This window comes from Choloepus didactylus, chromosome 16, assembly GCF_015220235.1.
Source record: "Choloepus didactylus isolate mChoDid1 chromosome 16, mChoDid1.pri, whole genome shotgun sequence".
NCBI lineage: Eukaryota > Metazoa > Chordata > Mammalia > Pilosa > Megalonychidae > Choloepus > Choloepus didactylus.
In genome coordinates this window covers 56,313,358-56,327,793 of record NC_051322.1, presented here as the reverse complement: position 1 = coordinate 56,327,793, position 14,436 = coordinate 56,313,358, and the positions used below count along the sequence as shown (strand labels likewise).

General features: G+C 39.1%; 1 protein-coding gene across 8 annotated transcripts in view; it reads right to left on the bottom strand.

Moving 5' to 3' along the window:
- OSBPL1A (oxysterol binding protein like 1A) overlaps positions 1–14,436 on the bottom strand; it is a 360,414-nt gene that overhangs the window by 4,984 nt on the left and 340,994 nt on the right. For all 8 annotated transcript variants that reach the window (XM_037806384.1, XM_037806381.1, XM_037806383.1 and 5 more), the window contains 6 exons: positions 6,465–6,572; positions 5,753–5,842; positions 5,394–5,520; positions 2,477–2,593; positions 1,755–1,878; positions 631–721 (listed from right to left, as the gene is read on the bottom strand). In XM_037806384.1, coding sequence (XP_037662312.1) covers positions 631–721; positions 1,755–1,878; positions 2,477–2,593; positions 5,394–5,520; positions 5,753–5,842; positions 6,465–6,572 — 657 coding nt within the window. The remainder of the gene's footprint in view (positions 1–630; positions 722–1,754; positions 1,879–2,476; positions 2,594–5,393; positions 5,521–5,752; positions 5,843–6,464; positions 6,573–14,436) is intronic.

The following is a 14,436-nucleotide window of genomic DNA, read 5'->3' as shown; positions in this document are numbered from 1 at the left end:
ACCACTAAGTAACCAATAAGTAACTCCCTAATCTTAAAAAGGAAAACAAAAACAAAAACAAAACTTCAAACTTCTAAAACTTACAAATCTTACTGCCCACTTTCTATTTCTGAACATAATCCACGTTACTTTATACAAATCACATCTCCATTACATGTCAAATCAGTTGTCTTCAGAAGAGTAAAGGCACTAAATATCATTTATTTTATGATGTATGTATAAGCAAATAGCATGTAAATGACCACCGTCTGGATATATATCTATATAAGCAAATGGCCCTGTGAAGTGTCACTTTTCATGCCAAGATCTGCGCCTCTGAAGTTTTTTCCTCTTAAATAGAGAAAGGGCAGGGTTTTTGTGGGTAGGGAAGAAAGATAGTTTGCTTAATTGACATTTACCTGTGGTAATGTGTGGGAATATTTTAACCTTAATTTCCAAATAGCCATTTCTCCTTATCATACAGGCAGCTCTTTCAGCTTAAATACTTGGAATGAGTCAATGGAAATATGTTTTCTCTCAGGCCTGGGACAGCTCGGAAGGGCTGTTTTAGGCTCTGGTTCTTTCTCTGCAACTGCCTGACACCCCTGCCTTGTCAGCACACAGCAGCCCCCATTCTGCAAATGCACGCACCTGGTCTTCCAGTCCTCTTCTGACTTGGACCTGTTTTTGCGGGCTGCTCTTTGTTTTTCCTCAAGTCGTTTTTTTTCTTCACTGGCTTGATCTAAAATAAAAATATTGATGAAAAGCATTTATTCTATATGTAGAGCATGCTGGGCACAGCACTAAGTAGGGTAGCTCCATACAAGCACCATCTGTATATATCAGCATTGTCTCCATTTTACTAGAACACAAGCCAGTAAAACTCAGAGCTAGCAGGCAGGGCCTGGTCATCTCTTTCTACAGTCCATGCCCGTAACAGAAAGAACCTATTTATTCTTCAGGCCAAAAAAGAAATATTAAAATATTTCAATGAAAAATTGGGTGGAAAAACTGAATACATGTGAAGTTATTCTAAATCCTCAGCGAGACATCACAAGTTCCTTGAGCCTCCGGTCACAGGAAACTAAAAGAGTTTCCCAAAACAGCGTGGACTGTCTCGCTGATAATTTGCAGAGAGAATCAGAGGTTTGCGTTCGAGCAGGGCCCCTCCGTCTGGGTCCCAGGGTCATGCTGGGTCAGGGGAGTCTGTGTGGGGGCTGTCCTGTGCACTGCAAGATGTTTCGCAGCATCTCTGGCCTCCACCCATGGGATGCCACTGGCCCCTCCCCAGATGTGACAACCAAAGTCTCCAGACATTGCCATATGTCCCCAGGGAAGAGAACCTGCTCCCTGTTGAGAACCACTGAGGTAGAAGAAAGGCGCAGTTGGAAGAAATTTAATACTTTTAATATGTGGCTATAATTAGTGAAGGGGAGGTGATCCTCTCTTTTTGAAACATGGGGCCCACAAGGTGATATTTAAATTCACAAATATACAGTGAGATAATTAGTCAGAATATACTTTAGAATTAACGCAGATACTATTGTTTGCTCAAATTTCCCTCTGAAATTTATGATTTGCCTTTGGCCTATACAGTATATTAAATTATCAAATTTTCAAGTTACAAAAAATGTTACTGAATTTTAATTGAAAAATCTCTGACAGAGACTAAAAACGCTAGTACCCCAATGATGCTAGTAATCCACAGGAATAAAACAAACCATCATCCCCAAAGAAATTAACAATGACTGGTATCATCATCAGAGGCTTGTTACCTATTTCTCCATTTTCCATGGCTCTTATGTCAGGTCGTAACCTGCAGTCTGTTTTAGGGATTACACTTTCCATTTCCTTGTCTACTTCATTTAAAACCATTGCAAAGCTAGTAAAATTATACATCTGAAAAGAAGCAAAATGATCAAATTAACATAAACCAAGGCATACAGCAAAATGAAAAGCCCTGAAGGTAGAATAGGGTTGATTTGACAATGGCTCCTCCCCACCCCTTTTTGGGTAAGAGGGTTGGCCTCCCAGACCACATATCTAAATGTTTTTGCCTAAGTCTGGACACCTGTGGGCACCTGTCCCAGAGAAATTACAAAGCAGGCCTTACAGAACCATAAACAAAATCAACGTTCTTTCTTTTGCCTTCATTAAAACCATTACTTATTGGGTCAGGGTGGGGGTGGGGTTGCTTATATTGAATAGGTTGCAACATTTTGTATTTCACTAGGGCCTGTCTTACCCTAGTTAAGCCCCAGTGAACATTAGGCCTGAACACATCTTGCCACACACCAGCAGGAGGGAGGGCTGGCACGAACACCTGGGGCTCAGGGTGAGAAGGGGGAAGCAAAGGGAAGGGAAACCGGAACCCTGAAGCCAGCGAGGGGTGACCGGGGAGCACTTGGATGAAAACCTGCTGGCTGCTCAGCCCTGCCTGGGGAAGGGCCCCCAAAGCTGGACGTCCCCTGTGATGAGGGAACAAAGCAGGCCTCACCTGGGCGGAGTTTGGAGGCCGTGGGGCTATTCGCCACAGGAGGACACTTCCAGGGATAACAAACACACTTTCAGAATCTGGCACTGGCATTTCATCTGACTCCTCAGAAGTGCTCAACTATAAGAAAGAACAGATGGGCTTTTTATTTAAAGGAATATGTTGTATTTACAAATTGTAAAACCACCTCCATTAACTGACCACCACCAGAATATAAACTTCATGAGGGCAGGGACACCCCGACCACCTAACTCTCATATTACACCTTTTTATAAAGCACAGTGCAGGGAGCAATAAATACTTGTTGAACCACCAAATGAATGCTCAGTCTCATATGCTTTGTGTTTTTTTAGTGCTATCTGCATTCAGGACATTATCATCATCATTCGTTAGTATCTTAATCCTTTTAAAGCTTTTTTTTTTTTAATAAGACAAAATGACTCATTTGGGTTTTTCTAAATGCTCAGCACTGGGTACCAGAGAAGTATGGGAATCGCCTGACTTTTGAGAAGCTTACAACATAATAGAGAGGCAAAGCTCACATATAAGAACAACAGAAGGTTAAATCCTGGAGGCAGGTAACTATTTGTCAATGGAACAAAACCAAGAGGGATCCTGAATGCACTGGATAATGGAGAATTTAGAAAGCGTTAGGCTAAAGAAGGACACTAACGCAGAGAGATTCCAAAAGGAGCCGAGAGGTCACTCTGGTGGGCACTCTTACACACAATTTAGACAACCCTTTTTAGGTTCTAAAGAATTGGGGTAGCTGGTGGTGGATACCTGAAACTATCAAACTACAACCCAGAACCCATGCATCTCGAAGACAACTGTATACAAATGTAGCTTATGAGGGGTGACAATGGGATTGGGAAAGCCATAAGGACCACACTCCACTTTGTCTAGTTTATGGATGGATGAGTAGAAAAATAGGGGAAGGAAACAAACAAACAAAGGTACCCAGTGTTCTTTTTTACTTCAATTGCCCTTTTTCACTTTAATTGTTATTGTTATTTTTGTGTGTGTGCTAATGAAGGTGTCAGGGATTGATTTACGTGATGAATGTACAACTATGTAATGGTACTGTGAACAATCGAATGCACGATTTGTTTTGTATGATTGCTTGGTATGTGAATATATCTCAATAAAATGAAGATTTAAAAAAAAAAAGGACACTAACTTTTCCTTTGGCTCCCCCTATGGACCAGAGCTATGCTAGGGGCTCTGTGTATTTGATCCTTAAGTAATAAATCTACAACTAGCTATTATTATCCTAGTTTTATACATCAAGAATTCAAGGCTTTGGGAGGTTAAGTCATATTCCTAAGGTCACACAGCTATCAAATCTAAAACTGACTAGGTGAGAAACTTTCAGGGAAAAGAGAAGTAAGTGACAACACTGATGACAGAAAACTTCCCCTAGCATCTGAATATTCTCAGGAGCAGGCTCTGTGGCAGGTGGTTTACATACAAGGAAGGAGAGAGAAGACAAGGAGTGAATATGTGAGAATAATGGATCTCAAAGATTGACAGGATTTACAGAACATGAGGGACAGCTTCTGGAATTTCACCAATGCCCTTTCCTTCCCACCCCTCTGTAAAAGGGGTGTGGACAAGTGTGTGGGTGAGGCTGTCTTTTGCCAAGTTGCCTCATATTGGCAGGAGCTGCTGCCAAAGAGTTTTGATTCAGGGCTGCCCGGATCCTGGGACACTGCCTTCTCCAGCCTCATCAGAATGTAGGAAAAAGCAAGTGGACTGTCAGGAGGAAAGCGAAAGTGTGCACATACAGATGAAAGGAAATAAAAAGAAAGAGCAAGCTGAAGCCAAAGGCAAGTGGGATTCTCTGGTCATTTTTATTCTTTTCAGCTCAGGACTAAGGTTAACTGAATTTGCAAAGAAAGTAAATGATAAATACCCCTGTTGTTTTTTTGAGAAACGTTAGCATTTCCTAAACTTTAGCATGTGTAAGAATCAACCAAGAGCCCCAGAAACTGTGCCCCAGTAGGTCTGGGGTGTGGCCTGAGACCCTGAAGTTTCAACAGCTCTTAGATGATGCACACAGTGCCAGTGCGTGGACACACTTTGAGCCGAAAGGACTTCAGATAGTCTTTACCATGAGTCAGATACTGTTCTGAGCCCTTTACCCTTGTTAACTTGTTCAACAGGTAGGTGCCGTTATTATCCGCATTTTACAAGGGAAGCTGAGGCAGAAAGAAGTTGAGAAATTTGCTCAAGATTACACCACTCATAAATGGAGGAGACAGATTCCAACCATTACACCCAGGACTGGAAGGTAATCAGCCCTTAAACAAGTATTTCCTGTCCAAGCAGGTGCAATCTTTTTTTAGCTCTGCTCTCTTCTGCCTGGAGGGAAGGGCAACAAGAAGCTATGTGCCACACATGCGGGAAACTATCAGGACAGTAACTGTCTCTTAAAGAAAGTTCAGTGAGAGAAGGAAGACAGCAGCCCAGTACCTGACTGCATTTTACTTTAACCATGTGACTTAATGCTAAGCAACAGAACTGACAGTAAGCATGAAAATGTAAGGGGGATCATTTTGGAGGCAATTTTATATTTCAAATGATCTCAACTTCTAATGCACATAGACAGAAAGGAAGAAAAGAGAATGTGTCTTCCTGAGATGAACTCCAGCTTTCCCAAGCAACGTGAATTCAATCAAAGCCCCAGGTGTAACTGCTACACAGTTGTGTGAGTGCACACACGCATATTCTGCATATGGTTATGTCAAGCATTTGGGAACAGGCAGTTATCTCTTCATTAAAAGGAAGAAAATCACAAGCAATAGCAATAAGAAAAAAATTGGCCAAACTCGGACCCAGTCACAGGCCACCTCCAAAGGGATGAGTATAAACTGAAGAGTCTAATTACCCCTTCGATACCACCTTACAGGATCTTCACCTGTTTGCTGTTCTTCTTCTCCTCGGTATTTTTCTTATCATTTTTCTTGTAAGCATCAAAAGTAGCAAGGTCAACACTGTATAAACATTCAGTCCATTTCCCATAGAGGGCACACAGTTTCCTTTTGCTGTCAAGAGAAACTGATGTTTAGCCAACAATTAAATCAGTGTTTTGCTGTAATCTATTATTATAAAGATCTTTATGAATCACATGCTTTAAAGAAACAGATATTTCTTTGTAGAAAGACTTTCAACTTATTGGAATGCTTGTTTCCTAGTTTATAGCAGCACACTCTAATAGTGATGTTTTATTTGGTGACTAATACCTATACTATTCAAAACTTGAAATGGAAACTTTACCTTTTATCTTGAATGTAGCCTTCAACTTTGTGTAATTCCTTACCAAAAAGGCCACATGGCTTAAAATTCAACACACATTTGTCCCCGGTCCTATGAAGGAAATATGAAATCCAGTTTACCATTCAACACCAATGAGTGCAGTAAGAATAATGACTATGCTGCCCTTCCTTGCAGCTGCTGTTATCTACTGACTTTCTAATATGTGCCAGGCTCCACAAAGAGTTATGAGACTAATCCTCGATTAGTACTGTACCTGCCAAAAGGAAAGGCAAATGAGGTTCATTAGGAATAAGTAACTGGCCAACTCTTTTTACCGTTACGTCCTCCACCCCCCACCCCCACCCTAAATGGATAACACAAACTAAATCACATAAGCAGGACGAGCTGAGACTGGAATTAAGATTCAGAGGTTAGGGAAGCTCAGAGTTCATCCAGTCTTCCCCTGTCAGAAACTTTTCAAGAACCTAGTTCCAAAACATCTTCAATAGGTGGGCTCCTATTTACTCATGAGTTATAATGTCTGATTCTTAAGTTTTCATCAGGTTCTACTAAAGCTGTTTAAAAACTGAAATCCCCTACAACTGTTTGATGACATCTTTTTTTTTTACTTAATTTTTAAATTCAATTTTATTGAGATACATTCACATACCATACAATCAACCAAAGTGTACATTCTGATGACATTTGAAGGACCCTAAAATCTCCAATTTACCTGTGGTTTGTGATTTCCACATTGCCATACTGCTCAATCCAGAGTTTACCTACAATGATATTATGCACACAGCATGTAGGGTTTGTCCATGTATATGCTTCATTGTGTCTGAAAAAGAAAAACAAAAACTAGTGAGAAATGTTGGTTTGTATAAAAAGCACATTTCTCTCAAATGGTATTACTGAAGTTAACAAATCAAACTGCTCCAGATAACTCAGCTCTAGGCTGTTAAACACTCCACTGACCTTAACTCATAATAAAATAGGCATCAACAATCTACCTTGTTTCTTAAAAGAAAGCAAAAGTTTAAGAAAGAATTCTATACTTCCATGAAACCCTCAATAAACTGTGTACTCTCCATTTTAAGAATTCAAAAGTTTGGTTAAAATATATGAAAAATAAAGTTAGAAAATAAAAATGAAGGTCTATTTAGCACTTTCCAGAAGTGGAAGAAAACTGGCATATATGAATAAGCTACAATTTTGTACATCCTTTGCCTCTGAAAATTTTTTTTATGTTTCTACATTTATCCTTAGATACACACGTTTTTTAAATTTACTTTTTAACTTACATATAGTAAAATTCACTTTTGTGGGTGTACAGTGCTGTAAGTCTTAATGCACGTATAGATCTGTGTAACCATCATCAGGACTCAAAGCAATTCCATCTCCACCACAAGTTCGCATTGTACTCAAACCCTCCCTCATCCCCAGTCCCTGGCAACCACTGATATATTCTCAGCTGCAACAGTTTTGCCTGTTCAAGACTGTCATATAAATGGGAAATATCCTACTGGACCTTTTGAGGTTGGCTTCTTCAGTTACTACAACTCAAGGGAGGTTTATTCACATTGTTGCATGGATCAATAGTTTGTTCTTTCTTACTGAGTGGGATTCCACCGCATGGGTACACCATAGTTTCTTTAATCTTCACTCACTGAAGGGCATTTGGGTGTTTCCAGTTTGGGGTGACTATGAATAAGGATGCTATAAACATTCATATACAGATTTTTGTGTAAACATAAGTTTCATTTCTCAGATAAACACCCAGGAGTGGGCCATATAGTAAACACATAGATAGCTTTATAAGAACAGCCAAACTCCGAAGTGGCTCTACCATATTACAACCCCACCAACAATATATGAAATTTCTACTTGCTCCACATCTTCATCAGCACTTGGTACTGTCAGGTTTGAAAATGATTTTTATTTTAGCCATTCAAATGTGTGTACTGATATTTCACTTTGGTTTTAATTTATATTTCTCTAATGACTAACGCTGTTGAACATCTTTTCATGTGTTCATGTGCCCTCTGTATGTCTCTTTCTTTTTAACTTTTTATTTTGAAATAATTTCAAACTTACAGGACAGTTGTAAAAATAATACAAACCCCATACAAAGAACTCCAGCATACCCTCACTATCCCAGATACCCAGAGCCACCAATTTTAACATTTTCCCAACTTAGCCATATCATTTTATCTAAATCAATCTATCTACCTATCATTTTCTGAGCATTTGATAGCAGTACGTACACATCATACTCCTTGAGCACATAATACCTCCACGTACATTTCCTACAAAACAAGGATATTTACTTATATAATCACCTTAAGTGTAGTTCTCAAGTTCAAGAAATTTAACATTCATATAAAGCTTATATTCTATATTCCAAAAATTTTTTTTTCTTATATCCTAATATCCTTTTGAGCTTCCATACTTAGATCCATCTGGTATGCATTACATTTAACAGTCAGTATCTCTTTAGTTTTCTTTCTTTAATTGTAGAAACATATATACAACATAAATCTTCCCATCCCAAACCCTCTGAAGCACACCAACCAGTGGGATTAATCACATCCACAATGTTGCAGTACCCTCACTACCATCCATTACTAGAACTTCCCCTTTACCCCAAACAAAAACCCTGCACCCATTTTGCAGTAACTCCCCTTTGGCCCTGCCCTCCTCTTCTGGTAACCTGTTTTCTACTTTCTGTCACTGTAAGCTTGCATATTCTCTGATATTTTCTTTGTGGTTACCATAGCACTTAAATTTAAAACCATAAATCTATAACAACCTCATCTGCTGTAATAACTCAATAGCACACACACACTATGTTCCTCTACACATCAGCCCCCCACATGTATGTAGTTCTTGTCACAAGTTACATCTTTATACATACGAGTCCAAACCACTGATTTATCCTTATATTTTGTGCATTAGCCTTTTATATCTCATAGGAAATACTATCCTATAGGACATCCTGTAGGAAAAAAAATACAAGAGTACCGGCATTTATATTTACCTATATTAATACCCTTACCAGAGATCTTTATTTCTTTATGCAGCTTCGCTCTACTACCTATCGTCCTTTTCTTTCAACCTGCAGAACACTCTTTAGCATCTCTTGTAGGGCTGGTCTAATGGTGACGAAGTCCCTCAGCTTTTGTTTCATCTGGAAATGTCTTAATCTCTCCCTCATTTTTGAAAGTTTTGCTGGATAGAGAATTCTTGATTGGCATTTTTTTGCTTTCAGCATTTTAAATATGTCATCCCACTACTGTCTTGCCTTCATGAAATTGGCTCTTAATCTTATTGAGAATCCCTTATTGGTGACACATTGCTTCTCTCTTGTGGCTTTCAGAATTCTCTCTTCATCTTTGGCATTTGACAGTTTGACATGGTGCAGTGTGGGTCTTCAGGGTTTATCCTGTTTGGCATTCACTGAGCATCCTGGATGTATATGTTCAGGTCTTCCATTAAATCTGGGAAGTTCTCAGCCACTATTTCTTTGCATATTCTCTCTGCCCCTTTCTCTCTTTCTTCTCCTTCTGGGATTCCCATAATGTGTCCCTAAGGTTTTTCAAGGCTCTATTCACATTTATTCATTCTTTCTTCTTTCTGCTCCTTAGAATGAATTTCAATTGTCTTTTCTCGAAGTTCACTGATTCTTCTGCCAGCTCCAATCTGCTGTTCAACCCCTCTCCCTCTAGGGAATTTCAAATTTCTGTCATTGTGATCTTCAACTCTGTTTGGTTCCTTTTCATAATTTCCATCTCTCTATTAATACTGTGTTTATCTACTGTTTTCCTGATTTTTTTTTTTTTTTAGTTCTTTGTCCATATTTGCCTTTAGCTGTTTGAGCATATTTACAACCATATTAAAAAGTCTTTGTTTGGAATGCCCCAGATATGGTCTTCCTTATCAGTTTCTAATGCTTTGCCTGGGCCATCACTTTCTGTTTCTTTGTGACCTGTTGTTTAAAATATGAAAATTTCCAGTTTTCATGTGTTATCACTGGAATTTAGACACTAAGGTGTCTGTTACTTAAGCTAGTGTTATGACAGAACTTTCTTTGAATGCCAGAACCAAACCAAACCAAACCAAAACCACCTTTCCCAGTCTTTGCATATTGGCCTGTGCAAGTGCTGTTCTTCAGAGCTTATTCGTGCAATGAGTGTGGAGAGTAGCTCGAGGACAAAGCACAGGGTCCTCTCTGGTCCTTTCTGCACATGCCTCTTGCTTACACATGCATGTGTGGCCCTAGGAATTCCCGGAAGTCCCCTCTTCCTAGAAAACAGTCCTGGACACTGCACTGTATGTCCCTGTATCCAGCCACCCCTGGCGCCAGGCTTGACTGCTCTCCCACAGCACTCTGTAGGAAAGCTCTGCAGACCGCCTTCTATACACAGGGCAAGTTCAAGGTCAGCAAGTCCCTTGGACCATCACCGGGTACACTGGGCCAGACATGCATGCTCCCAGTATGTACACCAGGGTTTCTCTGCTCCTTCCAGAACTGGGACCAAGGATCTGCACTGGGAATGCATGCCAGCTCCGCACTGAGCAAGTGAAGGGGTGGGGGACCAGCCAGGGAACCACGAGATCCAACCACTTCTAAGTAGCCTTTTTCTTGTTTCAGCACTTGCCCTATTATTGTAGTCCTTCAACTGTTTCCTAGAACTTTGAGAAAGATGTTTCTACCAGTTCTTGCTGGTTGGCTTCTGTTGATGAACAAACTCCTGAAGCTTTCACTCCACCATCCGGATCCCATATATCTCTTCTGATGAAATGTCTGTTCACACTGTTTGCCCAATTTCTTACTGGGTTGTCTGTGTTGTTATTGTTGAGTTTTCAGAGTTCTTTGCACACTCAGGATTCAAGTCCTTTGCTGGGTATATGATTTGCAAATATATTTTGCTAGTCTGAAGCTTGTCTTATTTTCTGAACAGTGTTAAGTTTTAGATTCTGAAGAACAAAAAGTTTTCACAGGGGAAAAGTTTTAAATTTTGACAAAATCTAATTTATCGATTTTGTCTTTTAAGGATTGTGCTTTTGGCATTGCATTTATAGAAGTTCTTTGTCTAATTTAAAATCACAAAGAATTTCTCCTATCCTTCTTTCCAAAAGCTTTTATGTTTCATTTAAGTCTATGATCTACTTTGAATGGATTATTGTATAAAGCATGACATGTAGGTTAAGGATATTTTATTTTTATTTTTTTTTAATATATGGATGCCCAGTTGTTCCCACACTACTTTGGAAAGTACTATCTCCACAGATTTACCTCTGTACTTTTATGAAAATATCAATTCACCGTATTCCGGTGGATCAATTTCTGGGCCCTGTTTTGTGCCACTGATGCATTTGTTTATACCTTTGGCAATACCACTGTCTTGATCACTATAGCTTTAAAGTCTTAAAATTGGGGTAGCAAGATTAAAAAATAAGAGGGGCTCTAAAGAGATGTAGATATTCTGAGTTCATGGGTAGGAAGGCTAAATGTCGTTAAGATGTCAATCCTACCCAAACTGATCTACAGATTCAATGCAATGCCAATCAAAATTCCAACAACCTACTTTGCAGACTTGGAAAAGCTAGTTATCAAATTTATTTGGAAGGGAAAGATGCCTCTAATTGCTAAAAACATTCTAAAAAAGAAAAACTAAGTGGGAGGACTTAAACTTCCTGACTTTGAAGCTTACTATAAACCCACAGTAGTCAAAACAGCATGGTACTGGCACAAAGACAGACATACTGATCAATGGAATTGAATTGAGAATTCAGAAATAGATCCCCAGATCTATAGTCAACTGATTTTTCATAAGGCCCCCAAATCCAATTAACTGGGACAGAACAGTCTCTTAAACAAATGGGGATGGAAGAGTTGGATATCCATATCCAAAAGAATGAAAGAGGACCCCTACCTCATACCCTATACAAAAATTAACTCAAAGTGTATCAAAGACCTCAATATAGGAGACAGTACCATAAAACTCCTAGAAGATAATGGGGGGGGAACATCTTCAAGACCTAGTATTACGAGGTCGCTTCTTAGACGGTACACCCAAAGCACAAGCAATGAAAGAAAAAATAGATAAATGGGAACTCTTCAAAATTATAAACTTTTGGACCTCAAAGGAATTTGTCAAAAAGGTGAAGAGGCAGCCAACTCAATGGGAGAAAATACTTGGAAACCATGTATCTGGTAAGAGACTGATATCTTGCATATATAAAGAAATCCTACAACTCAATGACAATAGTACAGACAGCCCAATTATAAAATGGGCAAAAGATATGAAAAATCATTTCACTTAACAGGAAATACAAATGGCTAAAAAACACATGAAAAAATGTTCATCTTCACTAGCTATTATGGAGATGCAAACCAAGACCACAATGAAATATCATCTCACACCAATAAGAATGGCTGCCATTAAACAAACAGGAAACTACAAATGCTGGAGAGGATGTGGAGAAATTGGAAGTCTTATTCATTGCTGATGGGACTGTATAACGGTTACAATCATTCTGGAAGACAGTTTGGCAATTCCTCAGAAAACTAGATATCAAGTTACCCTACAATCCAGCAATTTCACTTCTTGGTATATCTCAGAAGATCTGAAAGCAGTAACACGAACAGATATTTGCACACCAATGTTCATAGCGGCATTGTCCACAATTGCCAAGAGATGGAAACAATCCAAATGTCCTTCGACAGATGAGTGGATAAACAAAATTTGGTATATACACGCGAAGCAATACTATGCAGCAGTAAGAAGGAATGAGGTCGTGAAACATATGACAACATGGATGAATCCTGAAGACATAATGCTGAGTGAAATAAGACTGAGACTGTGGAACTGTAATCCATAACAGTTTTTGAAATTACCTATATAACTGTTTGTTGAGCTGTACATCAGGAGTTGACACCTTTTGGTGTGTATGTTATATTTTACAATGGAAATGGCTGAAGTTGTCGAACTGTAACCCATGATATGCTTTGAAATTTGCTCTCAAACTACATGTGAAATCATAGTTTGAAAGTTATCACTGTTACATATATATGTTAAAGTTCACAAAAAAAAAGTACAAAAGGAGAGCTATTGTATGCTACCCCTAATGTGAACTCTGTGAAAAATGCAAAATTAGTGTCTTATAATTGAGAATATAGGGGACCTAGAGATAGTCAGAAGCTAGTGAAGGGGGAATGACAATCTAATATGTATAGATATGATAATGAGGGTGATCTTAATGGTATGGGAATGGTCACATGTGACTATGGTGTGTTAATGGGATTATAATTATCAGTGATGCATTGAAAGTGAACATGTTGGTAAATGGTTGTTTAAAGGCATGTAATCCACAGAGTAGTACCATGAACCTAAATAAGGTATGACACTGGTGCAGAGAATTAACAACAGAGTGGTATGGAAAAACTACCCATTATGTATTAAAGACTATATATCTTACCAACTCTACAGTAATCCTAGGGATGAATAATTAGCAGCTGATAAGAGCTCTGGTACGTATTATGTTATGATAATTGTTTAAAGTTGAGAGTGATGATGATTGTACAACTAAGTGAAGATAATGTAAGAAACTGACCATTTATCTTGGGATAGAATATTTATTAAGTGAAGTTAGGAACCCACTACTTAATAAATCAAGGTCTTGACTTGAGGCTTGCTCTTGTGAAATTTAGGGTTGTAAATAGGAGGCTGAGCCCTCCTGTAATTATGCCGAAGAGGCACCTCCAGGGAACCTCTTGTTGCTCAGATGTGGGCTTTCTCTCTCTAAGCCCAACTCAGCAAATAAATTCATTAACTGCCCCCCCCCCCCAAGAGGGACTTGACTCCCAGGGGAATGAATCTCCCTGGAGACGTGGGACATGATTCCCAGGAATGAGCTTGGCCCTAGCAGTGAGGGATTGAAAATGCCACTTGACCAAAATGGGGAAAAAAGAAACGTAACAAGCTGAGGTCACAGTGGCTGAGAGATTCCAAATAGAGTGGAGAGGCTATCCTGGACATTTCTCTTATGCAAGCTCCAGCTAGACAGCCCAAATGGCCACAGTATGCTATGTCCTTACCAAAAGTAGTCACCAAATACCTAGGTCCCCACCTGAGATTCTATAAAGGATCCACTCACTAAGTTTTCTTTCTCAGAAAGTTAAATCCACCAGAGTGTTCCTATACCAGACAAGTCCTAAAACCCAGAGACAACAGCCTCTTTAAGATCAAACTATCGGACGTGGCCTCATTCCCCATACTGTCAACACCCCCATTCAATATGAACAAGTTAGGGTGCTCATTGCCTAGACACCCCTGAAGATGGAGAAGGAGATTAAATGAGGAAGGAGTAGCAACAAACAAGTTAAGATTTAACAAAGGTCTATGAATACTGAAAACTATATATATATACATACATACATATATATGTGTATATGTATGTATATATGTGTATATATACATATATATATATAGATGCTGGGGCATTGGAATGGCTGGAAGGAGGTAAATGACATAGTGTAACTGTAGCCTATAGCACCCTTTGGGATTTGCTCTGTAGCTGCTCGTTGAATTGTGCCTTGAAGGTCTTCACCTTTCTGTGTATACCTTCTATTGCAGAACAGGGAAGGGACTGAGACTGTTGAACTTTAATCCACAACAATTTTTGAAATTACCTATATA